The 24,774-nt window shown below is 36.0% G+C and overlaps 4 protein-coding genes across 18 annotated transcripts; 3 read left to right on the forward strand and 1 right to left on the reverse strand.

Annotated features, from left to right (window-relative positions):
• Positions 1 to 117: 117 nt before the first annotated feature.
• Positions 118 to 6,597, forward strand: LOC143343402 (lisH domain-containing protein ARMC9). Of its 9 annotated transcripts, none has more exons than XR_013079959.1 (15): positions 118 to 677; positions 751 to 924; positions 1,237 to 1,366; positions 1,444 to 1,511; positions 1,740 to 1,973; positions 2,101 to 2,637; positions 2,730 to 2,903; positions 2,979 to 3,227; positions 3,310 to 3,621; positions 3,706 to 3,833; positions 3,990 to 4,074; positions 4,135 to 4,370; positions 4,461 to 4,584; positions 4,671 to 5,230; positions 5,679 to 5,746. XR_013079959.1 is itself a non-coding variant. In XM_076768283.1 (15 exons), the coding sequence occupies exons 1-14, from the start codon at positions 618 to 620 to the stop codon at positions 5,753 to 5,755; spliced, it is 2,532 nt and encodes an 843-aa protein (XP_076624398.1). In that variant the 5' UTR covers positions 118 to 617; the 3' UTR covers positions 5,756 to 5,787; positions 5,979 to 6,578. The 9 variants fall into 9 exon arrangements, 8 of the variants coding, with proteins under 8 accessions (XP_076624398.1, XP_076624401.1, XP_076624395.1 ...); XM_076768283.1 differs by lacking the exon at positions 4,461 to 4,584 and adding an exon at positions 5,979 to 6,578 and having other exon boundaries at positions 5,163 to 5,230; positions 5,679 to 5,787; XM_076768286.1 differs by lacking the exon at positions 4,461 to 4,584 and adding an exon at positions 5,979 to 6,574 and having other exon boundaries at positions 5,163 to 5,230; positions 5,721 to 5,787.
• Positions 6,243 to 7,884, reverse strand: LOC143343557 (uncharacterized). The gene is made up of 3 exons (XM_076768542.1): positions 7,864 to 7,884; positions 7,609 to 7,663; positions 6,243 to 7,460 (listed from the first exon to the last, which is right to left on the reverse strand). The coding sequence occupies exons 1-3, from the start codon at positions 7,882 to 7,884 to the stop codon at positions 6,265 to 6,267; spliced, it is 1,272 nt and encodes a 423-aa protein (XP_076624657.1). The 3' UTR covers positions 6,243 to 6,264.
• A 3,448-nt stretch (positions 7,885 to 11,332) lies between these two features.
• LOC143343311 (uncharacterized) lies at positions 11,333 to 13,273 on the forward strand. Of its 4 annotated transcripts, XM_076768092.1 has the most exons (5): positions 11,333 to 11,522; positions 11,906 to 12,048; positions 12,127 to 12,251; positions 12,424 to 12,563; positions 12,633 to 13,273. In XM_076768092.1, the coding sequence occupies exons 1-5, from the start codon at positions 11,516 to 11,518 to the stop codon at positions 13,121 to 13,123; spliced, it is 906 nt and encodes a 301-aa protein (XP_076624207.1). In that variant the 5' UTR covers positions 11,333 to 11,515; the 3' UTR covers positions 13,124 to 13,273. The 4 variants fall into 4 exon arrangements, with proteins under 4 accessions (XP_076624207.1, XP_076624208.1, XP_076624210.1 ...); XM_076768093.1 differs by lacking the exon at positions 11,906 to 12,048; XM_076768095.1 differs by lacking the exon at positions 11,333 to 11,522 and having other exon boundaries at positions 11,920 to 12,048; positions 12,140 to 12,251.
• A 372-nt stretch (positions 13,274 to 13,645) lies between these two features.
• On the forward strand, positions 13,646 to 24,720 carry Nrx-iv (neurexin-4). 4 transcript variants are annotated; one of them, XM_076769048.1, is made up of 12 exons: positions 13,646 to 13,824; positions 14,259 to 14,351; positions 17,624 to 17,820; positions 19,648 to 19,789; positions 19,869 to 20,239; positions 20,315 to 20,653; positions 20,751 to 21,225; positions 21,319 to 21,648; positions 21,785 to 22,090; positions 22,164 to 22,202; positions 22,788 to 23,414; positions 23,498 to 24,720. In XM_076769048.1, the coding sequence occupies exons 1-12, from the start codon at positions 13,761 to 13,763 to the stop codon at positions 24,349 to 24,351; spliced, it is 3,837 nt and encodes a 1,278-aa protein (XP_076625163.1). In that variant the 5' UTR covers positions 13,646 to 13,760; the 3' UTR covers positions 24,352 to 24,720. The 4 variants fall into 4 exon arrangements, with proteins under 4 accessions (XP_076625163.1, XP_076625164.1, XP_076625165.1 ...); XM_076769049.1 differs by lacking the exon at positions 17,624 to 17,820 and adding an exon at positions 18,356 to 18,552; XM_076769050.1 differs by lacking the exon at positions 22,164 to 22,202 and having other exon boundaries at positions 13,647 to 13,824.
• The last annotated feature ends 54 nt before the right edge of the window (positions 24,721 to 24,774 follow it).

A 24,774-nucleotide genomic window follows, 5' to 3' on the forward strand; every position in this document is an offset into this window, starting at 1 on the left:
AACTGATCTATAAAAATTATTTACTGTTGTTTATGTAGTTAGGGTATTTAAGAATGAGTATTGGTCTATTGAGAATAACAATAAATAAATAAGATTTTTAAAAATGCGTATGCGTACATAATCTTGCCACTTTAGAAGAAAGTCACCAGTATTCTACCAATCGCAAGATTTCGTATTTCTATGGTATATAAAGTTTTTCGATACGGGGTATAATGCACTAACAATTCGTTTACAAATTTTTAACGACAAATTCTATAGACTGTAAACATAACCTTATAATAATCACAAGTTTTTAATGACTACTAAATCAATATATATTTTTGATAGACGAATAAATTAGCAATTTATAGTACAAAATTATTTTGACACAATACATAATTGCTACACGCAACTTGATATTTTCAACGTAGATTTAAAAGAAAAAACATTCCCGTGCTAAATATTAGTATGGAAACGCTGTGAATCGTTTAGCAATGCATTTACGTAAAATCAATATTAATGGCGGAGGATATTTTGCGCAAGTCTCTAAAGATATAGTCGCCTAAAAATAATTGTAACATTTTGTTATGATACACGCGTCTACTATTGTATGATTATTTAAAGAAATAAAGAGCAAAATGGATAAGAATCATACTGTAGATCTAATGGATAACAAGGATTTAAGATTTCTTCATCAGGTATATTTTATAAATATTTGTCTTACGAAATTATGTTTTTAATGATTCAAACTGTATACATATTTTGGTACAGTTTCTTATAGAACACAATTTTGAAAGTACTGCTGGGGCATTGATAGCTGAAGCAACAGCAAAGGGTTTCAATCACCTTCAGAACAATTTAAAAACAAACAATGAAACTTATACAGAGCCTCATGAACAAATAATGTTAACCTACAAATCAGGAGACTGGAGAACATTTTTCAAAGTATGACAAAAGTATTTTGTTTCATTAGGCTTTATCTAATGAGACCCCATTTAATGCTTGGTAAATGTTCTTTATCTTAAATGGAGATAGGTGAAGAGACAAATATCCTTACAGTAGGTGTTGAAAGTTTTGAATGATATTTTAACAGATTATCCTGCCCTTTGATTACTAATTGTCCACTGAGTTGATTATATGAAAGAACCCCATTTTTACAAATTGTTAAAAGCAAATTACACGAAGACAGCATTAAATGAGGCAGTGTTAAAAGTTGTCTTTCTGTAGTTCCTAATAAAAAAACTTTGTTGGTTTTAGTTATGGAACTTGTTAATACCTGAAGATGTAAAACAAACAAAAGCTTATAAAATTCTGACACTAAATTTACATGTATACTTTACAATGTTTCCTAAACGTATATTGCTTTCATATTGGTATAAAGAAAAAGGTAATAATGATAACATAGTGTATAATAAATTTCAATGAGTACATAACTAGTAACAGTACTTCTTTACAATTATTTAGATAAAACACAAACAGATACAGTTAATTCTATGCCATCTATGAGTCAACAAGATTCAGAGTATGAAGAGGTAACTTTAATTGTACCTAATAGAATGAAATTTAATTTACATTACAGTTATTCTGATTTTACTTATTAAATCTTTTCTGTTAAAAGAACTTAAAATATCCTGACACATTATTGTAATATGTTTATACAAATTCGTTTTCTTTTTCTTTTTATTTGAATTCTAAAATCATTAATGTAAATAATCGAACGAATGGTACATTTATAGTAATCGATTTAACATTAATAACAGAATTTTATGACCGAAATAGAGGAGAATATGAACAATAGTATGGAAGAGTTGCGCGTATTTTTAAATACAACTGGCAAAGAATTAAAGAATGATATGGAATTGAGACCATTTTTTGCATTACCCTTTATCGAGAATCCATATGCGGAACCGTCTCTTTCGAAAATATTTGAAAAAAGTTGGATAGACGAACTAACCGAAAACTTGTGTGTGTTTATTAAAAAATATAAACAACAAGTAAGTGAAGTACTATTAGAAATCTTCATTTCACGTGTATCTAAAATACACTTGGGTCATTTCTGACCCACGCTTACAAGTTTCTTAGATGTCAGAAATATTTTATAAGCATTTGTTCAATTTATAGAATCTTAGCGACGTAGGATGCAATATCGTAGAATCGAATAAAATATCTCCAAAGCATGGGTCTGTGTCGGAGGAATCGCAAACAGATTCCATTACAAGGAAAACAATTGGACACAGAAATGTACGAATCGTACCAAACGATAGGAACATTCCAGTGTTTTTAGAAAATGACGAAGACGAAGAACAATATACTTTATCCGACGATACGAAGCATAATCAAAAGTCAATAAGTGTACAAACTGTATTAATGAACTTTTCAAATTTGATTAAAAGCAAAAAAAAGTTACTGCAGTGTTCACAAGAATTATCGGTGACGAAATTTCGCTTATGCAGTGTGCATTCTAATTACGAAAAATTAAAAGTAAGGTTCCATAAGTTACACGCGGATTATCATAAATTAATGAGCATCGCAAGAGTATTGACGACTGCTTTGGAAAATTCGGCGAGAGGCCATACTATGGATTTCCAAGCTATGCTAGAAACTTGTATGAAGATTTTTCCAGATTTGTTTAATCAAAATATAAAAGATAATTCGTATGTAAGTAACAGCTGTCCCATCCGTAGAACGTCCTCTCTGAAGTGTTATAAACTATTTTCAAAATTTTTTTTATTATCGTTGTGTGTGTATAGTGTTCTTCAGAGTTGCTATTAGATAAATCTAATTCAGAGATGAAGATTGTCGAACATTCCGTACCGTACGTTGTACTCGCGTCCCCTAAATTATTGAATTTCAAAAAGATCAAGTTACACCTGATAAATGGAAGTATCAAAACGAAATTGTTTCTCCTACAAGCGTTGCGAAGGGTAAGCAAATTAATTTTTGGTTGTACGCGATAGATTTATAAAATTTTGGTATAAAAGTTGCATCATCTTTTTTAGAAAATAACTGTTAGCCTATCTGGAAAAAGAGAGGAAACAGTGCACGAATATATAAGCAAAGACTTGCTAGGCCTTCACGGACAAATTGCCGGTTATGAAGGCAAATGTATCTTACCGTATTTACTACCACTAGACAACATTGTTAAGCCACAATCTTTGCACCAATCAATCGCGAGATTATTAAATGCCTTAGCGTCGTATAGATGCGGACGAGATTATTTGTCGTTGGATTCTACAGTCGTTGATGTGGTACGTATTTGTCGAGGAAATTTATATTAACGTTGTGTCGTTGGTAATTAAGATCACAGAACAAATAGAAAACATATTATAGGTATGCAATTGCCTCAAGAATGCTTCCGATAACGACCTAGATACGTTTACTTGCAATATGATGATCGCGACGCTGCAGAAATTATCAGTGCGTAAACAGCAACGAATATATATGATAGAAAATGGATTGGTAGAGTGGTTGATTCATCATTTGCACGACCAGTGCAGCGTTATAGACGCTTATCGATTAGAATACGCTTCAGCCCTTTTAATGAATTTATCCTTGCATCAAATAGCTCAAAGAAGAGCATCCAATATGGCGTCTTTACTTATTTCAACGCTAACCGAGTTGCTTGTAATGAACTATTCGTCGGTACGTGCGTTTCAATAAATTAATCATTTTTTTTAACAAAAATTTAAGAACAGACGATTTTAATGCTCTATATGTGTATATTAGGCATTGCCATACGTTAATGGAGCATTAAGTATCTTCTTGACTAATCACACGATTAATGAAGAGGCAAAGAAAATGAATATCTCGTCCCTGTTAGATCAGTATAGTAAACATAAGAATGAAGAAGCGAGGTACATTTTTTTTACACTTTATGCGAGGTGTTTTCTTTAATCTAAGTGACAAAAGTCACGTTTGCATAGGAGAAAATAATGTTAAAGGAAACACCCTGCATATAAATCTCGAATTTTTTAAAACCTTTTCAAACGACACGATAAAACAAATAATAGGAACTACTTGGATCAAATTTTAAAAATACATAGAGGCGAGATTACCATCGAAACAGAAATTAAAGAAATGGCAGACAATGATAATGTAAGTAATAGTGTATCGAGGAATCGATTCATTATCGTTCAACAATAACAAATTTTTTAGGAAGAGTTTGATGTATTAGAAAGCGAGTTAGAAGAAAACGATCCAGTAAAGAATAAATACGACGAATTATGTGGGGAATCGTTACTCGCATCGTGCTATACCGTTTTACCAAATACTTTTCACGAAGAGGAATTGATTTCAGACGCGTCGTCATTCAAAAAATTTGAGACAGATACAATAGACTCTATCGTACACGACAATGAACAAATAAAATCGTCTGGGAAACATTTATCAAGGTATCATTATTGTATCTGTATTCGGGAATATTCTATTTATGGATTGTATTCGTTTTATATATTAATAAAAAATTGGTATCCTTTGAAAAGATTAGTAAACAAAAAGTATGGGATAAAGAAAAGAAACAGTCCTCTGGTAGTGCAGGATTCAATTAAAGGATCATATTTAAATTCGAAATTACCCTTACATAAATTAGTTTTTCCCCCGTCTAAGGTACTTGAGAGAATACAGCGTTGTCATAAAATACAAAACATTAATTAAATTGTACTATATATTGTATATTTTGTAATGGTTTTAAGGATCGACAAATTAGTAGTCAAAATACAAACGAAAAATGGAATTTCCCGTCCAAAATAATGAGCACCTTAGAAAGCTCTGAATCTCTGATCGAAAATTATACGGAAATTGATTCGAATACTCGTTTGAACATTTCGAAAAATCACTATAGAGATATAATATTGAATGCTCAAAGAAAATTACCAAAACAGTTAATAGCACATAATGCAAACATGCCGATTAGTAGAGCAGTAAAAAATAGGGGCTTGAAAAATACACGTTCAAAAGTATTGAAAGATAATAAGAATTCTGTAAATGAAGATTACAATGAAAGTGCTGTATATTTGTATGAAAATCAATCCTCCAAGTTCGTTATTTTATTAGACATATTCTTTTTCACATTAACAACAATTTCAGTTTTATAATCAATAGATTTTCGTGTCTTTTTCACAACTGATTATAAACACGTTATCAACAAGGTTTATCATTATAGAATTAATGAAATTCTTTTATAGAAAGAGTAGCAATACGACTGTAGCTTCGTCGATGATCCTAGAGGCTGGAAGCGAAGCTGAATTAGCAAGTATGCATATTTAATAAAACTTCCTTGCAGCGAATGAATAAATATTAGTTTCATTTTATTTAGCACACTTATTAAATGAGCAAAGCGGAACCATTTAAGACTTGTTACACGCGTTTTTCTACATTAAAAATCTCCTTTCGCGCTTCCTAACTTAGATAATACTAATTTACGGTATTAAAGGAAAGATATATACCAATTAACTGCTTTTCCAAAAATTTCTAAACGCTTTACATTCTTACCACGTTTCACACGTCAATTGTAAAAGCCACTTCCAAGATAAGTTGCAAGTAGTGAAAGCTCTTACTACTTTCTCTTAAAGGTGTACGTATTTGGTCATGATCTTGGGAAAACTAGAGCAAGTAAATGAAAGTGACGAAGTCTTAACTGACACACGCACACATTCGTGATAAACACATAAATTTTATTATCAATTAATTAATTATTGCAGGCCTGATGTTAATAATACGAACGAATTCTTGGTTTTTTCCAGTCACGCAGAAGTTGAGTAGTATAGCGTCGTTGTGAGTCAAGATTTTAGCGTCGATACAGTGCACCGAGTAATTTTGAAATTTATGCACGTCATTGTATCGTATAATCGTGCACCGTTTTATACTTTTATACCGGGATTTAGATCCTTTTCTATAGTATGGAGCTTTCGAATAAACGGACCGTTTCGTTGACCGTTATATTTTTCAATTATATTCATTTCGTTGCACGTTACTCGGAATTAGAATATGTTTTCTTGTAGGAACATCGACAGTGGTAATAAAACCATGAGCGATACCGAAGAAGCGTTCGTGTCGAAACCAAAGCTTCCACGAACGCCGCCGTAATTAGAGATTCTTCGTAACAACGCTTTGGAAGGAAGGAAAAGGATAAATGCGCAAAAAATCGTACTGCCAATGTGAATTTTTTTAATAATTTTATTTTAGACAACATATCAACAATTATGATTTTAATTAACATTAAATAATTGTATAATAAATATGTACAAAATATAACATGTCCATCACATTTGTCGCGTAGAAGAAGTGTTAATAATAACCAGAGTATATACTTCCATGGCCAGGGATGTATCCACTACTGCTTCGGTATCTTCTAAGTATGGGGCTGTCCGCGTAACTGTTACCATTGAAACTGCTGTGTAAACTAGACATTGAAGGATAACCAATGGGTGAACTGCTCGGGTAGTTCATGTAGCTCGGTTTGCTCTTGTAACTCGCAGCAATTTTATTAAGATACGACGGTCCGCCGAGATAAGCTTGACCTCCGTAACTGCTCGGTCTGCTATCCTTCAACGCTGGTGACTTTCCACTGCCCTTGCCATAGTTGCTAAATAGATAATCAGCGTCCAGGTCCTTGGAAAGATAATTCAAGCCCGCGCTGGGGGCATAGTCGCTTACGTATTTATTGTATTTGTTGACTTTCCCTGAACTGTAAGGGCCGCTGGTTCCTCGAAGCCCGCCGAAAGGGCTGCTCGCAGAAGTCGACAAATACGAGGTAGACGCGTAATCGCGTCCCATTGTTCCGTGGTTCCCGCGAACATAACGCATATCAGTGTGAAGGGGGTAAGAGTCGGTCGCGTACTTGTTACCGCCTCCCATTCCAAAGACACCCTCCTTGTGCTTTCCGTACGAATAATCATTGGCTGGACTGTTGAACAAATTCGAAGGTTCTCTACCGAAGGCTTGCTCGCTGTCCGTGTAATCCGACGCGTGACTTCTAAAAGCATCCCCAGAATATTCTCTAAACGCAGAACTCTCAGGAGCCACGCCGGTGAAGCTCCCCACGGTCGAGGCGCCGGGCAGATTATCCGAGAATCTCATGTAGGCAGAAGTCTTATGCTTGTTGCTGGAGAACTGACCGAAGTCGGATCCCGTTTGGTCGTTGCTCTGCGCTGCATAGCTGTCGAACGTGGTGTCCCCGTTGCCGTTGCTGGTCGTGAAACCGTCGAAAGAAGACTGGGCTGGATCGCTACTGAAGTAAGAACTCGTGCCTAGGTTTTCGCGGCCGCTGCTGGAAAATCCTTGGAACCCACTCTCGTGGGAACTTGGAGAAAATCCGCTGTAAGTGCTGGTTCTTAAACTTTCTTCGAGGCTTCCTTGGCTCCTGCTGTTGGCCGAGTGTCCGCTGTTTCCGCCAGCGTAAAAGTCCGTGGTTTCTCTGTGACCGTCTTTGATGGCGTTAGTATTGTAATCGAAACCGTTGCTGTCGCCTCTGATGGAGTATTCTGCGATTGAAGGGCAAAAGCAATGAGTAAATCATATATTACACTGTTGTAAAAATAATAATGAACTACGTATTTTAGGACGGACAGCGAGGAAAGTTTGTACATTTATTATGATCTTGCACCGAAGAATATATTAATTGCTACTTACTGGTAGTTGCCGGTTCCGCGTGCACCAACAAGATGCAGCCGAAGATTATTGAACTCTAGAAGTAGAACAATTTCACCATAAATGGATACTCACACTGCAACGGGCAAATAATCTGCCCAATTTTACTGACGAAATTACTCTAAAACGTTTATGCTGTGCCAGGACTCGAAGACTGACCGGGACGTAAAAACAACGAAGAATCGAGGAATATCGAAAAAGAATGTAAACGAAAAATAGAGATTGAATGGTACTCACGAGCGAAATTATATTCGCCATGATAAGGGATGTCTGGATTCGAGTTACGAACTATGTCCTACCGTGCCGCGGAGCAAAGGTTTAACTTTACCAAATTGTAACTACACACATACTGGCATGCGAATCTGCTCCTTACTGTTTTATACTCCTAGGAATCCCTCCTCGTCCACAAAAAGGTAAAAGCGATCTTGATGTGCACATACTGATAGGACATTGGTTGATACTCGACCATACAGAGCAGGGAGAAAGAGTCAACCTGATTTAACTCTTCACTTTTACGGGGAAAGCAATGGGTCAGTCGTGCGTCTGACTATTCAGTGAACTACGAGGAGCATGACCTACCTAGACACAATTAGACTTTTTAATAGACGCAGAAAAGTGTCCCTTTCACAGAATATTAGAAAACCAAGTTGGAACGTAACGTAGAACTTATCATTACATAGCGCGGTAATAACGACTGTAATCCAACAGAGGATCCCCCCCCCTCCCCCTCCTTTCTGCAGGAGAATACAGGTCATTGCGATGTTCCAGTTAATATTTCCCAATTTTCATAATCGGATAACGGCCGGTCTCGCACGCGAACGCGTGCACTTTCGAACTTTTCACGTCTTTAGTTAAAGATTAACACGATTCGAGAGATCCTTACCGACTTATAGACTCTCGTAAATATGTTGCCCCGATTTCTATGCATTACTATTGCCAAGGATATCGTACGTATATTTGTTACGGTGGGTGGGTAACTTTCCTTCGTCGGGACGAGACGCGAGGAACACGAAGGCAAACAACGTAACGTCTTCTCGCGGAATGCGACCTCAATAACAAGAATTAAGCATAACTTAAAACATATTATTTAATTAACTATCTTCCGTTTAGGTCTACGTTAAGTATATTTGTATATTATGAATATTGTTAACAAATTTACGACCTCTCCTTGTTAGTAAACAGTCCTGGTAAACGTGCCTTGAAAATTATAAATATCGTAATGATTAGTAATTTTAAGTTCCATCTGTAAATTTAAATAATCTACGTTGCACAATTTCATTGTTACAGTAACATCAGGACCATCCATCACCGTTGTTCGCACGCGATCTTATTTCAGCGATATCGCTGGAACGAAGACTTAAGGCCAGCCTACTTAAAACCCGACGTGTTTCTATTTTAAAACGCAGTCATAGAAAATGCTCGAGAAGATCTCGCTTCAGGATCGAAATTCGTAAACATCGGAAAGACTGCTTTGCTCGGTTTACATCCCGCATAAAACGCACGAGTACCTTGAATACCAATCGCCTTTCGTCCGAAAGAAAGTTTCGCGGGGCTCCCTAAAAAATACGACGGATCTTCGTCAAGGATTTGGGTTAAATTTCGATGTAATCTGATCGCTAAATCGGTACGATGCGACGATAACCTCGATATTGATCTCGAATTAACACATAATAAAAATTATAATAGAATGAAAGATATACAGAGTGTTCGGCCACCCCTGGAAAAAATTTTAATGAGGGATTTTAGAGGCCAAAATAAGACGAAAATCAAGAATACCAATTTGTTGATGAAGGCTTTGTTAAACAGTTATTAACGTTTAAAGTTCCGACCGTACTGAATTTTTTTCTCGAAAATGCGCAAGATTTCGGGGGTATGTCTATTCACCAAAAATGATTATAAGTGACCCCTGCAACTAAAAATAATTTTTCCAGAACGATTTGAAATTTTTGAATTTAATTGTTAATAACTTTTTAACGAAGCCTCCATCAACAAATTGGTATTCTTGATTTACGTCCTATTTTGGCCTCTAGAATCCTCTATTAAAATTTTTCCCAGGAGTGGCCGAACACCCTGTATATTGTTGTTGAGTCAGTGTAAAAATTAATTGTAGATGTAAAGCTTGAGGCATCCTTTGTACATATATTGTATATTGTTCGAAGCGAAAGGGTTAAGGCAGTGACCTCAAACGATCGAGACGGTAGTACATGTGGATCGCGAACGACGCAGAAAAATGATTGCATGTTATGCCAGGACACGAAAGCCGGAATGACGCTGCGTATGCACCCTTGTCATTACCTTTCGCAATGCTTTCTACTTTCCGCACACGCGCGTCATTAAAACGTACGTCGGCCGTGAGTCAATCAGGTGAATTCAAATACGTTAATGACAATGACCTAGGACACTCCTTAGTCATCCTGCTCGCGTACTTACGCCAACGTGCATTCGAGCGTGTGTGCATGAGAGAGAAAATCCTTTAAGTTCGTTTAAACAATGCCCGTGTACAACGAATTTCGTTGTTAAATGATATCGTAAAAACACGATAAGTATTATTATACTCTATTGTTCTGCTACCACGTATCGAAGTACAATACCATTTCAAGGGGTCATCACATGATCGCGAAAAGGTAAAAGTCGCGCACGCGTAACAACGAGTAGCGTTAGTCGGCATGCAGAAAGTAAAATGAAAATGGAAAGTGGACGCTAAATTAATTCCAAGCGGTCGCTTCTTTGATGTCGATGAATATAAATCATTGCATCTGTGAATTATACGCGGCGCTATGTTTCCTTGTTAAAGTCATTTCTACGTTTCAGACGATCCTCTTTAAAAAGTTATTGCGGGGCCAGAAACTTGATATTTTTCTGGTAACTCTGTTTAGGAATTCGATCGAAATCGAGCGGAAAATTAAGAACGATTAACGTTTATCGCTGCAAATAAAATTGTCGAAGGAATGCAGCACGTTTAATAAACGAGGGATAATTAGGTGAGCACCAATGTGTTACACTTTCGAGGCCAGACAGATTTCTGATACGAAAGTGGAAAAGGTATGTGGTAATACCAGTTGTAGCGGTACTCCGTATACCTAATGTTCCCTTAATGCGACAATAGGTTGCTTTGAAACCATAATTAGACATGGCGATGTTTGAAATTTACGCCAATGGAATTGTTTTGCGAGTTGCGTGTGCGTACGATATGCTATGAGAACGCTAATTAAAGATACAATTCTTGTACAGTTCAACTCCATTTATATGAACACAACAGGGAACAAGTAATTCATATAATAAGAGTCCACCGATTATCCTCACTACTTTTAACTTTTCCTACTTTCCAGTAATTTTTTAGGAATGTCCAACGAAGAAAACGTAGACATTCCAGCAAAAATACTTGCTTTTGTCGCAAGAAAGGCAGTTCGAATGGAGTAAATTGAACAGCCTTCTTAGCTATTTACAAATAAATGAACGAAAAGTATGATGCAGTTGTAACATCGAAAAAGAATGAAAATCTCAAGTTTAAATTAAATATTTGAAAGAAACCCGCGCAAAGTTTAAGTGAAACGATAACAAAATGAAACCCACGTTTTACGAATCGATTCTCGTGTAAAAGAAATCGATTCTCGAGCATGCAAGAGTCGATTAAAAGAAATCGACCTTACGTAGAAAGTCGATTCAGAATCGAATGGTTCGATTTTATGCATGGAACACTATTCGGGATAGTCTATCCCCACGAACGAGACAAATTGGTTTTCTGCGATGAGATCAACTATACAACACGTCCGTTGCACTAAATTAAGAAATCCAAAAAAGTGGTCACATATGTCCTCTCTGTCGCAGTAAATTACGATCGTTCCGTGAACAATAACAGAGTCTTGTTTGGCTGATTAAACGAACGACCATGTCTAGTAAGTACTCCAATAACAAACATGCAAAATGTACGTTGCGTGGATTTCATATGACGCGTACTTCGATTCTGGCAACCTTGACCGTGCCAAGTTGCTCAGTGTTCGACATAAAAATACAAAAAATCATATTTTGTAACATTACAAACAAAAGAGAAATACTAGACTTTATAGACCGGACGTAATTAATTTCTTAAGCATACGTAAATTTAATTGAGAAACTTTTATGTTATTTTAATATTTGAGAAATTTAGCAGACATGACCAATATTGAAAAACAACTTTTTTCAATGTTATCATGTGTATTTTCATACAGTTAGTTAAAAAAAACAAAGCATAAATAGCACATTTAAGTGGAAGAAAGATAACAATAATTTTCTTTTTCAGTTAGTATTATAATACCATTGAACAATTTAGCCTATCATTATTTCCCTACCACAAAATCTCGTCTTAATGTGAGCATACAAGCTGCTCATGATGCAAGAATTTGTTTGCGTACTCATTTGGGCTCAGATTCCAACATGTATGAGGTATATCTTTGCATCTTCATGAAGCTATAATTTTCTCAATACTTTAAGATGAAATAGAGATCATTGTTATAACTACAGATTATTTTTGGAGGATGGGGAAACACAATGTCTGCGATAAGAAGGAATGGTCAAAACCCTAATGTTGCAGAAGCTGAAACCAAAGACATACTACACTCTGAGCATGTGTGCCCTTTTTGGATAAAGTGAGGAATTCAAACTTAGCAGTTCTTAATTTTGTTCATTTAATTACTTGTAAGCAACATCGCGATTTCACATATATTTAAAATACACGCGTAGTCGTCTGGAAATCAATTTAGTTTATTTAATATAATAGAAATGTATTTAGAATTACATTTGTGATCTGATATTGATTAGATGGACGTGCGACGGATGTTTGAGCGTCGGTCACCAAAATGAAGAAAGTTTTATGTCGTTTAAAGATAAAAATCCATTTGCTTTGAATTATATAGGAGTAAATACGGCATGGGACACTACCGGTGAATTTTTTATAGAAGGTACGTTTCGAAGACTCGATATACAAGATTACGGCCGAATAAGACTATTAACGTACCTGCCGTTTTCAGAATCCAAGCACACGGCTGTAGTTAGTAGACATCATTTGGCGAATACTTGCCATTATTGGGTAGATTATAACGAATCACTTGGTTTTCCACAAAATGCTGCAGTAGCCTCGGAAGATGGTTTGTACATAGGTCGTACGCATCACAGAGATTCAGTCACACCTGGTGGCATTAGAAATAATATATGTACAATTGTATGGGGGGGTGCTTCTTACAATAAAAAACAATTTCAAGTATTATGCGTTAAAAACATAAGCTGGGTACGCTCGTGGGGAGGAAGTATTCCGTTAAATGCGCTTCCGGCTGGTGAAACGGAAGACGGATATGACCTTTATATAGGAAGAGTTTTGTACGAAGGTGTATATTATATAGGAAAAATACAACCAAATCATCAAGTATGTTATATACCCGTAGACGGTCAAGAAGAACCTTGTTTAGTCTACGAAGCTTTGGTTATTTGTGATACTTATGTCGCGGAATATGTCGAAAGATAAACTGTTTCTTCTAGTTAAATATATATTTATTTTTAATACAAAATATTCAAATATTTTTATTGTACGCGCTTATACAATTACTCTACGACCAATAAAACCAATGTGTACATTTAAAAATGAATAAGAAATGTTATTAAAGCAAAGTTAAAATTATATTGTACCGTTTGTTCTGCAAAAATTTTAATCTAATTGTCTATATTTCGTACCATAAAGTTTGGATATTATTTCTTTCGTATTTTGTATTTTTGTCATAATTGTCATAGTTTTAAACTTATGCTTTAGGTCAGCGGTTCTTAACCTTTCTTTTTCTACGAATATGAAAGATAGTTCATAAATGATTTTGAAAATTTTATTCGTTATTCGCGAATAAAATTGTCCAACTCTATACCCATAGAATATATTAATATAGTTTGGCTACTGAACCTGGAAATTTCTTCCATCGGAGACGCAACGAAGTTCTCATGTAATCGTCACAACAATTTTGTAGTGGGGGCAGGCTTGTCGAACAGCAACACTGATGTCGAACCACCTTTCTTCTCAGTAATGTCAGTGGCGAGAATTTAGTAACAGTTTCAACGACGCGTCCCGCTTAAGAGTACGTTGCTCGTACGTTGCTTTCTAAAAGGGCAATGCTACGATGAGTACTTTCATGTGTTCAGTGTTAGTGTTGGCGTTTATAAGTAATTCGTTCACTTCAGCATGTAAGTAGACTTTATTGCTAATTATCGGAAACTGTTTCCTCCGAAGATGCAATCATTTTACGAGATGATTCAATGCAGCCAAGCCCACTTTGCAACATGGCGTAGTGGAGTTAACTTATAACAGACTTACCGAGACAAGAACAGACATTCCAATTCGTAATTTTTCATGCGATTAACGCGTGTATTAACATGCAATTCGAATATCATTGTATTGTTTGTAACTTTGACACATTACGCTCGCGAATACATGGTATTAAATTGTTGCAGCGTTTTGTGATTACATTATTCGATTAACAGTTTACGCGAAACAAATAAATACAGTACACACGTATATCGAACCCTATTAAAATATTAGTACTGAAGATAATTTTAGTTAATATTAAACGTTAGTCCATATAAACTGTGTTATTAATTGTCCTTCAACTTTTATTTAGATGATGAATGTAACCAACCACTTTTGGATAAAGCTCAGTTAAGAGCCACATCTCAGTTGCCTGAAAGGGGTCCATACAATGCCAGACTTAATGGTAAAGTTTCCTTCCAATTTTCTTGTAAATCTCATAATGCACTTCTCCATAGATATACATTGGATAATGTTTCTTATGTTAATTGTATTCGTAAAAGTATAGAAATATTCTACTGTCGGTAGTTTGTTGCTTGCTATCTATATATTTTTATACTTTGAAGAAGTATACAAGGAATCTGTAACTATTATTAAGATTGCTTTTCTTCATCTGTATTGTAAATTCTGTTTAAGAGAGAACACTAACTTTATGGCAGAAAAACTGTTGATATTCTGGAATAGTTTTCAATGTCTAATATAAATATTTTGTATCTATATTGAATGATTTAGTGCCAAACAGCATTCAACTGATGGTGTGCTTGGGTTCTACTTGCACTAAAGCTTTTGTTATATGTGGTGTCTCATCTAAATCAGGCCACCTGAATATACAATATAACATAAATGATACAAAAAATATTTTACATGTAATTTAAATGTTTTATTGCATGTAAGTGCATATCTTTTGTTGCTGCATCTTATAACTGATGTTAAACAGCCTCTTACTATCTGTTTCTTAATAACTTAAAGGAAAGTAAATGATCTTAAATTGTTTAGATATCTTAAACCTTTCACATAATTTCAGATAGTAAACATGTTTATTTACATTCACAGGTTCCTGTTTGTCATCTTTGTCTTTAAAGCCCTGTAATCTCACCTATCACAGAACTGGAATTTCCTGTTCAATGTGGTAGAATGACTTCTTTTGCCATCTTAATGGTCAAAATTAATAAAACGTTCCTTTAAAAATATTGATTTGCATAAGAATGGCAAACTTTTTAAAAAAGAAGTCTAAGTTTTCCTGAAAAAAATTGAATCCTTAACATTTTTATATAGTTCAACTTTCATTGTTTAATTTTGGAAAAAATGTATTTAAAGTTTTAAAAAGAACTGGCAAACGTTTTCGGTAATATTTAGAATATCGCATCGGTGGTTTTGACCGTCATTGTTAAAGTGTAAATATTTCGAAAAAATGCAAAAAATATCAACCTTTTGAAACTATAAAGATAGTGTTCCCGCTTAATAACAATCCAGGTAGTGTATTACATATTTCGTACGTGGCTGTATTTCTAAACGAAGATACAAATAATTAGAAAGCCCGAACGCGTTAAAAGGGGCATCGGTCTTATAAACACCCACGCGCGTACTTCAATTAAGAGAACTTCTGATCTGTATTAGGTAAATTGAACTCACTGACTCGTTGCACAGTTATTCTGTACATCTGATTACATCATAAAGTAATTTCTCCATTATTTCTGAGAATGACTAATGTTAATATTTCTTTTAAATAATCGCCCAAAAATAACGTTTTCCATGGGCGTAAGACCGACAGTTAATATTAATTTATTAAAATGAACTTCGTATTTCATACAATGTTTCCGAATTATTTATATTTTCAATGAATAAAGAAGAACGTAAAATAATAAACTTGTAAATTGCAATACATAAAAAGGTAGAAATAAATATTACAATTTGATTGAACGATTGAAAAAGTAATATAATTATCCTGTCTATTTGCTTCAGGTGGATGCTAAAGAGTAGCCTGGTATTTTTAAAGACAAGATCGTTTAAAAAGCAGTGTTTTAACAAAACGGACGAACATAAGAATTCATGGAATATTAGTATATTGAGAAACCAACGTATTAAATTAACGAATAAAGTTAATGTTAAGAAAATGTTTCAAAGTATTCGATGGGCGTTCAATTGGAAGGAATGGAATCCAAGCGAGAAGGACTTTGCACACGCTATTTCTTGCGTGCAATTAGAAGAGAAAGAAAGATTAGGCAGATTCGTGTTTCGTAAAGATGTTAGGTCTTCCCTTGTAGGCAGATTAATGTTGAGAAAGTTTGTTAATAAGTATGGACACATCCCGTATAACGCTATAGTGTTTGCAAGGGATCAAAATAATAGACCTGTTTTAAAAAACGATGTCTTGAATTTAAGCATTAACGTATCCCACCAAGGTGAATATACAGTATTGGCTGGCGAGACAAAAGACGTAAAATTAGGCGTAGATGTAATGAAACTAGAGTACACCGGTGGTAAAAAGTTATCGGAATTTTTTCGCATAATGAATAGAAACTTTTCAGTCTCCGAATGGGACGAAATAAAAAACTCATCCGTTAATGAAGCGGATCAAATTAATATGTTCTGTAGACATTGGGCGTTAAAAGAAAGTTACGTGAAAGCTCTAGGCATAGGTATTACGGTCGATTTAAGATCAATCGATTTTAGAACCAATTCCAAACTTGTCGAGACTTCTGTGGTTACCGATACAGTCTTATATGTAAATGGCATAAAACAAGAATGGTTGTTCGAAGAATCGTTATTGGATCCGCATCATTGCGTCGCTGTAGCGTTACAGGAAAATGGAACAGCGCCCAGATCGCAAAATACTCTTTTCGAAATCATAAATAGCGACGAACTTCTCGCAAACGCAATTCCATTATTTCCACAAGATTCCGAATATACAGAAAAATATTTTAAAAAAGTGGAATGTCCATAGCATTGTAACATTCAATATATTTTTCATATGGGTTATCCATTTCTCCTCGTATGTGTAATAAAGATGTACAGATATAACGGATTCTATATGAATTTAGTCAGTGAGTGTAATAAATCGATAAGAAGTACTTGTATAAATTTTATTTCACCTTCTTATCTAGTATTGTCAGAAACACAGAATTTGTAATTACATATAAGATGTGAACTTACATAATTATTTAAAGCCTGCTCTAAAGAAGGCCTTACTGGTACAATAACTTAAATATAAACTTGCATTTGACTAACGAAATGCGCAGAAATAATTACTATAAAAATGTAAATCTTCTATACAAATTTTTATGTTGTATTTCAAGTATGTACAATACACAAACCTGACAATGTTACACTTTGTCTTTCCTTCGCTTGGGAAAGGGATTACTTTAAAAAAATAACGTGTATCCCTGAAGCTTTTTCTTCTGTATGTACTTCAATCTCTTAAGAATTATTGCTTCCAACGATCGCAATAAAATTTGAACGGTAAAACCGAAGAAAAATTTGACCGTGTTTTATGTAAGTACTTTCAAGTATCTGTAAGAAAACAGTAATTTTCCGACCGTAAATAAATTCTAATCTTGCGTTAATTATAGACGATAATGATGGTAGCATTTAATCCTCTGATAGTTCTATCTTTGTTAAATATGACTGCTTCCTTAAGTTCATTTTGAGTTGCATGCATGCGTATATGTTGTGGCGTAGGCGGAAACGCATGGACGGCTAGCAGCTCAGACTTTGGTCAGTACCTTATAATCGACCTGGGTCAAGTAATGAACATCACAGCCGTGGCGACCCAGGGACGAGCTGTTCAAAATGAGTATGTTATGGAGTATGGTATCAGTTATGGTACAAATGGCCTGGACTACGTTGATTTCAAAGAAGAAGACGGTAATATTAAGGTAAACTGATCTTCTACAACTATTGAATCGGTGTCTGTGCTAAAATATAGCCGTAAACCACAATGGGATTTGTTAGGAAGGTACATGTATTTAGTGACTAATATTAACTTACTGCACTGCACTTATTGTAAACAGACGTGTCTCGGGATTCTAACAATTTTGCCGTTCATAGTTAAGCACCTTGGCACGAGTAGAAACGATGAACATTTTCTTATAGATTCGTGTGCCCGTTTCAAGGATTCATAGGTAGGTATTAAATGCATGTTTTGCACAAATTCACACTCCCATGATGCTTTTTTATTCATTAAAGTGAATACATTGGCAACTCAAAACCTTTAACGAGTAATATGAGTCATACGTAAATACCATTGTAAATAGAGTATGAACGTTAGAAATGCATTTATTAAAATAAGAATCGAAACGATAAATCATTACTTTACAAATCATATCCGATTTCTCTAAAACACTCTTCTCTACTTACCTGCTTCGCTTCTACTCCTTCTTTTACACATGGACATGGGGCTGGGCTTTGCAGGAGGTTCTACGTGGTCACCAGAGCTTAGCAGTTATGATCAACATCTTACTGTGGAACTGGGGGACAGATTTGAGATACGCAGCATTGCCACACGAGGTCGTGCTCATACTAACGAGTATGTGACAGAGTACATTGTCCAATACTCTGATGATGGGCAAGCCTGGGCCAGTTATGAGAGTCAGGATGGTGTAGATGAGGTATTGATAGAGATATTGATTATAAAAAAAAACGTAGAACTTCTTTTGAAAACAAGTTGCTTGTCTTCTTGAAATCACAATGTACGTACAACGTCGTAGATCTGGATCTGGATGCTATTTCAAATAACATGTTATCTCATTTCACAGTCCTTTAACTCCTTAAATACAATTAGACAAATCTGTGCTATATCTTATATTGTGAAATAAGAAAATGCCCTTGAAAATAACCGACGTGTTTTTTAAACTATCCCATGAGTGAAATTATAAATCTGTTTTCACCACTAAAAGTATGAAACGATAACAATTAAAAGAAAAATTAGCATAACAAGTACACTTTCAAGTACCAAGTATAATACTTATTTATATACATCATAAATATAAGTTCTACAAAGTTTAATACTATATTCTGTAAATAAAAGTAAAGAGTTACATATTTTATTAAAGTATATAAAATCTATATCTATATTGTATGAAACGAGATTCTGTTCAACTTTGAAGGTGTATGGTTTCAGTGGGAAACACTGTGTGGTAGAAGTAGTTTGTTATTGGTGGAGGCACAAAGGGAATCACAACATTGCCTTCACAAATACAATATTTGTTCGCGTTAACAATTAAACAACGTACATTTGAAACAAGTTAATTATGGAACAAACAATTCTCTTATCTTGTTTAGAATTTATGAGAAAGGTTTCTAAATACTGCGCGAAAAAAGTAGAGCGATAACTTCTTTTACTCGATACAAATCTTTCTAATAAAACATTTTACATACGCTTTCGTGCTTTGCACTTATAATTAACAATGCCATACTAACATATCAACATACGAGCATGTTAGATATCTACTGAATAATTTTTAATTTACTTCCATTTATTTTTCTACATATTAAAACTTCAACTACTATCGATGTTGCATTTACAGAAAATATGTAACTAACCAAGTGTGAAAATCTATGTAACATATACTTTTTGAGTACAAAAATTTAACGCCAAATACTTTGGACTATAAATTTGCGAACACGCGTTGTTCTAAAATGAAATATAGTATATTTAAATTGCTATGAAAAGGAAACTATGTTATTTTCCTTCTTTTCAATAGATGTTCAAGGGTAATGTAGACGGAGATACCATAAAACTTAATAAGTTCGAGGTTCCAATTATTGCGCAATGGCTTAGAATAAATCCTACACGATGGCGGGATAGAATATCGTTAAGATTAGAATTATATGGATGCAATTATGGTAAGGGATCGTGTATATTTTGAAAGAAACGATAGTTTGGAATGGAACATAGGTATTATTAACTATTTTTTATTTATAGTGTCCGACGTTCTTTCCTTCAATGGCTCGTCTCTTTTGCGATACGATTTATTAAGGGAACCGATAGAAACTGACAGACATTTTATACGTTTTCGATTTAAAACAAACAACGCCGATGGAGTCCTTATGTACTCCAGGGGCACGCAGGGAGATTACATAGCCTTGCAACTGAAAGATAATAGAATGTTGTTGAATATCGATCTTGGATCCGGTATTATGACGAGCTTGTCCGTTGGAAGCCTGTTGGACGACAATATGTGGCACGACGTCCTAATATCGCGTAACAGGAAGAATATATCGTTTTCGGTAGATAGAGTGTTAATCAAAGGAAGAATAAAAGGAGAGTTTCATAGACTGGATTTGAACAGAGCGGTAGGTGTAATATTCATTATTGTATTAAGTAACTAATACTTAAATGATTAAATAACGTGTAATTATCTTTGTCAGCTTTACATAGGCGGTGTGCCCAACAAACAGGATGGATTAGTAGTTAATCAGAATTTTACAGGGTGCATAGAAAACTTTTATCTTAATGCAACAAGCATCATTCACGATTTAAGAGAAACTGAAGTGACCGGTGAAAACTTAAGATATTATAAAGTGAATACGATTTATAATTGTCCAGAACCACCAATTGTTCCTGTTACATTTTTGACTCATGGATCGTACGCTAGACTTAAGGGTTACGAAGGGATATCTTCTTTGAACGCTTCCCTCACTTTTCGAACGTACGAAAATCAGGGAATTATTTTGTATCACCAGTTCACATCGCCGGGTTTTGTGAAGGTTTGTATAATTAGCGAACAACGACGACCCTGTGCTAAAAAACTGACGCATTGGTTGCATATGTTTTTATTGAAACCTGTTATGTTGATATATACAGCTATTCTTAGAAGACGGTAAACTGAAAGTGAACATCCAAACGAAAGGGAATCCTCAAGTAACTTTAGATAATTTCGACGAAAAGTTCAATGACGGCAAATGGCACCAAGTTATTTTGACCATTGCTAAAAACAGACTGATCTTGAACGTCGATGGTACGCCAATGAGAACCAAACGTATGCTGGAAATGACAACGGGTCCAGTATATTTTATCGGCGGCGTAACAGGGATAGAAAGCAACAGAGGTTTTGTCGGTTGCATGCGAATGATTAGCATCGACGGTAATTACAAATTACCAACCGACTGGAAGGAGGAAGAATATTGTTGTAAAAACGAAATTGTTTTCGATGCTTGTCAAATGATGGATCGTTGCAATCCAAATCCGTGCAAACATTCCGGTATTTGTCGTCAAAATTCTGATGAATTCTTCTGCGATTGTGCCAATACGGGATATACAGGAGCAGTGTGTCATACTTGTAAGTAATACATCAAGTACCGGAAGAAATTTCATTCGACAAAACAGCTGAATAGGACGAAGCTTTATTAACGTTACGTTGTCTTTAACGCAGCATTAAATCCTCTCTCGTGCGAAGCATACAAAAATATAAACACGGTCAATCAACGAGCAGACATTAAAATAGACGTCGATGGAAGCGGTCCGCTAAATCCATTCCCTGTGGTTTGTGAATTCTACACGGATGGACGCGTAAGGACGATACTTCGACACAATAACGAACGTATAACACCCGTGGATGGGTTCCAAGAACCAGGCAGTTTCGTTCAAGATATTATTTACGACGCCGATATGGATCAAATCGAGGCCCTGCTAAATCGATCCACGAATTGTAGGCAGAGGATTAGTTACGAATGCATACATTCGAAACTCTTCAATTCACCGGGTAATTACTTTTATTAACGTTACTTCGTAGTACTGACAGAATAAAAAGTGTGCTAGCCACCGAATAAAGTGAAAATGTTGAGGAATTGGATTAAAATTTGATCGAATAAAAGTAAGAGGTACTTGTGTACTTTCAGTGCCGCAAGGAGATTACTTTAGACCGAATTCATGGTGGGTCAGTAGAAATAATCAGAAAATGGACTATTGGGGCGGAGCGTTGCCAGGATCGCGCAAATGCGAGTGTGGTATTCTTGGAAATTGCGTGGATCCCACAAAATGGTGCAACTGTGACTCTGAGGTGAAGGGTCCCTTGGAAGATAGCGGCGATATCACCGAAAAGGAATACCTTCCTGTCAAACAATTGCGATTTGGGGACACTGGTACTCCGGTTGACGAGAAGGAAGGTCGTTATACACTAGGACCGCTTATCTGCGAGGGCGATGGTAGGTTCAGTAAATTTTATTGATTCTATGCATGCGAACAAGAAAGTTTAATTTATTTTAAATTCTTTGCAAGGTTCTAATTTACCTTGGTTGACTGCCAAGGTAAGATCAGGTAAGATACGAAATCATTTAACGTAGTAATACAAATATAAAAAAAAAACACATATCGTGTTTTAATATATGTATTGGCTACCGTAATATAAAAGCAACAGTAATTCACAAAATATCGTTTTACGTACCACTGAGCTAGTTTACACCAAGCGTTTGGTACACCGTACCCATGTACTTAATTTGTACCAAATGCTTGGTGTGTAAATAAATGATGGCGTATCGAACGTAATTGCCTTTGCAGCGCTGTAAACTCTGTATATAAATATGCAACATATTTTTTATAACACATACTTACATTTCACAACACGTTAACTGTGTCTTATTCTTACTTTCTACAAACTTGGTACGCTTGGCGTAAACGCAGTCGAACTAAACACTTAGTGCGCACTATTATAGTCCGCGTATTCGAAACGAGTACAGTGTAAAATGAGTCACTATCGTTGACAATCGATCCCCCTCCCACACACAAATTGGTAGTTTCCCTTACACCGTGTACCGATCAAATTTATCTTACTCCAGTATAATACAATCCTAATTACACATTATACTTTAAGATGATATAAACGAGCGCCTCGTTTTATCGTAGATTTATTCAAGAACGTAGTGACGTTCCGTATCGTCGATGCAACCATCAACCTACCAACCTTCGATATCGGTCACAGCGGTGATATCTTCTTCGAATTCAAAACCACCATCGACAATGCGGTTATAATGCATAGCAAGGGGCCTACGGATTACATAAAGATTTCTATAAACAGTGGAAACCAGATTCAGTTTCAGTACTTGGCAGGTAGTGGCCCGCTCACTGTAAGCGTGCAAACCTCTTATAGATTAGCAGACAATCGATGGCACTCTGTGTCGGTTGAAAGGAATCGTAAAGAGGCTAGAATAGTGGTCGACGGGGCATTGAAAACCGAAGTGAAAGAACCCCCGGGCCCGGTACGAGCCCTCCACCTCACGTCGGACCTCGTAGTCGGTGCCACGACAGATTACAGGGACGGTTACGTGGGGTGTATTAGGGCACTTTTATTGAACGGTCAGTTACAAGATCTGAGAAGCTATGCGCGACAAGGGCTGTACGGAATCACCGAAGGTTGCATGGGTAGATGCGAAAGTAATCCGTGCCTCAACAATGGCACCTGCCACGAAAAGTACGACGGATATTCGTGCGATTGTCGGTGGACCGCGTTCAAGGGTCCCATTTGCGCAGACGGTACGTTAAAAAGAACATATAAATTCGTACGTTTCAAAATTTTAAATTGTTTACAAAAAGTTAACACAGGGATATCGTTACAGAGATCGGTGTAAACATGCGTCCCAGCTCGATCATAAAATACGACTTCATGGGCAGCTGGCGTTCGACGATCGCCGAAAAGATCCGAGTCGGTTTCACGACAACGAACCCTAAAGGATTTTTGCTCGGTCTATTCTCGAATATCTCTGGGGAATATATGACGATAATGGTGTCGAACAGCGGACACTTGCGCGTAGTTTTCGATTTCGGTTTCGAACGGCAGGAGGTGATATTCCCGAACAAGCATTTCGGTCTGGGACAATACCACGACGTCAGGGTCGGTAGGAAGAACTCGGGGGCGACTCTGATATTGCAAGTGGACAATTACGAACCGAAGGAATTTAATTTCAACATAAAGACATCGGCGGACGCCCAATTTAATAATGTTCAGTACATGTACATTGGAAGGAACGAATCCATGACGGAGGGATTCGCCGGTTGCATATCCAGAGTAGAATTCGATGATATCTATCCTCTGAAATTGTTGTTCCAAGAGGACGGGCCCTCGAACGTTCGTTCTTTCGGTACTCCTCTAACGGAAGACTTCTGTGGCGTGGAACCGATTACGCATCCGCCCGATATCGTTGAAACGCGACCACCCCCGCAATTGGACGAAGATATACTCCGAGCCGCGTACAACGAAATCGATACAGCAATCTTAGGAAGTGTGTTGGCCATTATTATCATAGCACTGGTAATAATGGCAGTGCTCATAGGTAGGTACATGTCGAGACACAAAGGTGAATATTTAACGCAGGAGGACAAGGGTGCTGAAATAGCGTTAGACCCCGATTCGGCCGTCGTGCATTCAACTACCGGTCATCAAGTTCAAAAGAAGAAAGAATGGTTTATTTAAGTTGTACCGCGCTGTAACGATTGCTAGAATACGTTTATAGGTAAAGCTATGCATATTATAAGTGCACTTTGAAGTGTCATACGAAGGATTTGCGGTATGTTCCGTGAAAAGGTGAAGTTGAACTGGGTTGGGAATTTGCTTCATCGTCTCATGGAACGTACTATAGAAGGAATAATACGAAACTTTGTTGTTACTGTCTCGATTAAATACTAGCAGTAAGACAAAAAAAGAAAAGCTTTGCATAAAAGAAAGGCAGAGTCGGTTGAACGTAACTGATTCACGAAACATAAGAAATTATATTGAAATATCTTATAACGAAAAATACCAGACTGGTACAAACATAATAAAATTTTCCTGAGAAGAACTGAATATTATAGAAGTATTTCTCATTTAATTACTGTTTGGCTCAATATTTACATTTAA

The sequence above is a fragment of the Colletes latitarsis genome, chromosome 7, assembly GCF_051014445.1.
Source record: "Colletes latitarsis isolate SP2378_abdomen chromosome 7, iyColLati1, whole genome shotgun sequence".
NCBI lineage: Eukaryota > Metazoa > Arthropoda > Insecta > Hymenoptera > Colletidae > Colletes > Colletes latitarsis.

What these genes read in the sequence shown, in the direction of transcription:
- LOC143343557 (XM_076768542.1), bottom strand. Translation starts at nt 7,884, where the DNA reads ATGGCGAATATAATTTCGCTC. An exon ending in TGGCGAATATAATTTCGCTC is followed by an intron (nt 7,664 to 7,863) that starts GTGAGTACCATT and finishes TTCTACTTCTAG; the next exon opens with AGTTCAATAATCTTCGGCTG. An exon ending in CGCGGAACCGGCAACTACCA is followed by an intron (nt 7,461 to 7,608) that starts GTAAGTAGCAAT and finishes CTTCAATCGCAG; the next exon opens with AATACTCCATCAGAGGCGAC.
- Nrx-iv (XM_076769048.1), top strand. Translation starts at nt 13,761, where the DNA reads ATGAGTACTTTCATGTGTTCAGTGTTAGTGTTGGCGTTTATAAGTAAT. An exon ending in TAATTCGTTCACTTCAGCAT is followed by an intron (nt 13,825 to 14,258) that starts GTAAGTAGACTT and finishes ACTTTTATTTAG; the next exon opens with ATGATGAATGTAACCAACCA. An exon ending in GCTTATCTGCGAGGGCGATG is followed by an intron (nt 22,091 to 22,163) that starts GTAGGTTCAGTA and finishes ATTCTTTGCAAG; the next exon opens with GTTCTAATTTACCTTGGTTG.
- LOC143343311 (XM_076768092.1), top strand. An exon ending in GTGTGCCCTTTTTGGATAAA is followed by an intron (nt 12,252 to 12,423) that starts GTGAGGAATTCA and finishes GATATTGATTAG; the next exon opens with ATGGACGTGCGACGGATGTT. An exon ending in CGGTGAATTTTTTATAGAAG is followed by an intron (nt 12,564 to 12,632) that starts GTACGTTTCGAA and finishes TGCCGTTTTCAG; the next exon opens with AATCCAAGCACACGGCTGTA.
- LOC143343402 (XM_076768280.1), top strand. Translation starts at nt 618, where the DNA reads ATGGATAAGAATCATACTGTAGATCTAATGGATAACAAGGATTTAAGA. An exon ending in ATTTAAGATTTCTTCATCAG is followed by an intron (nt 678 to 750) that starts GTATATTTTATA and finishes ATTTTGGTACAG; the next exon opens with TTTCTTATAGAACACAATTT. An exon ending in ATTCTACAGTCGTTGATGTG is followed by an intron (nt 3,228 to 3,309) that starts GTACGTATTTGT and finishes AACATATTATAG; the next exon opens with GTATGCAATTGCCTCAAGAA.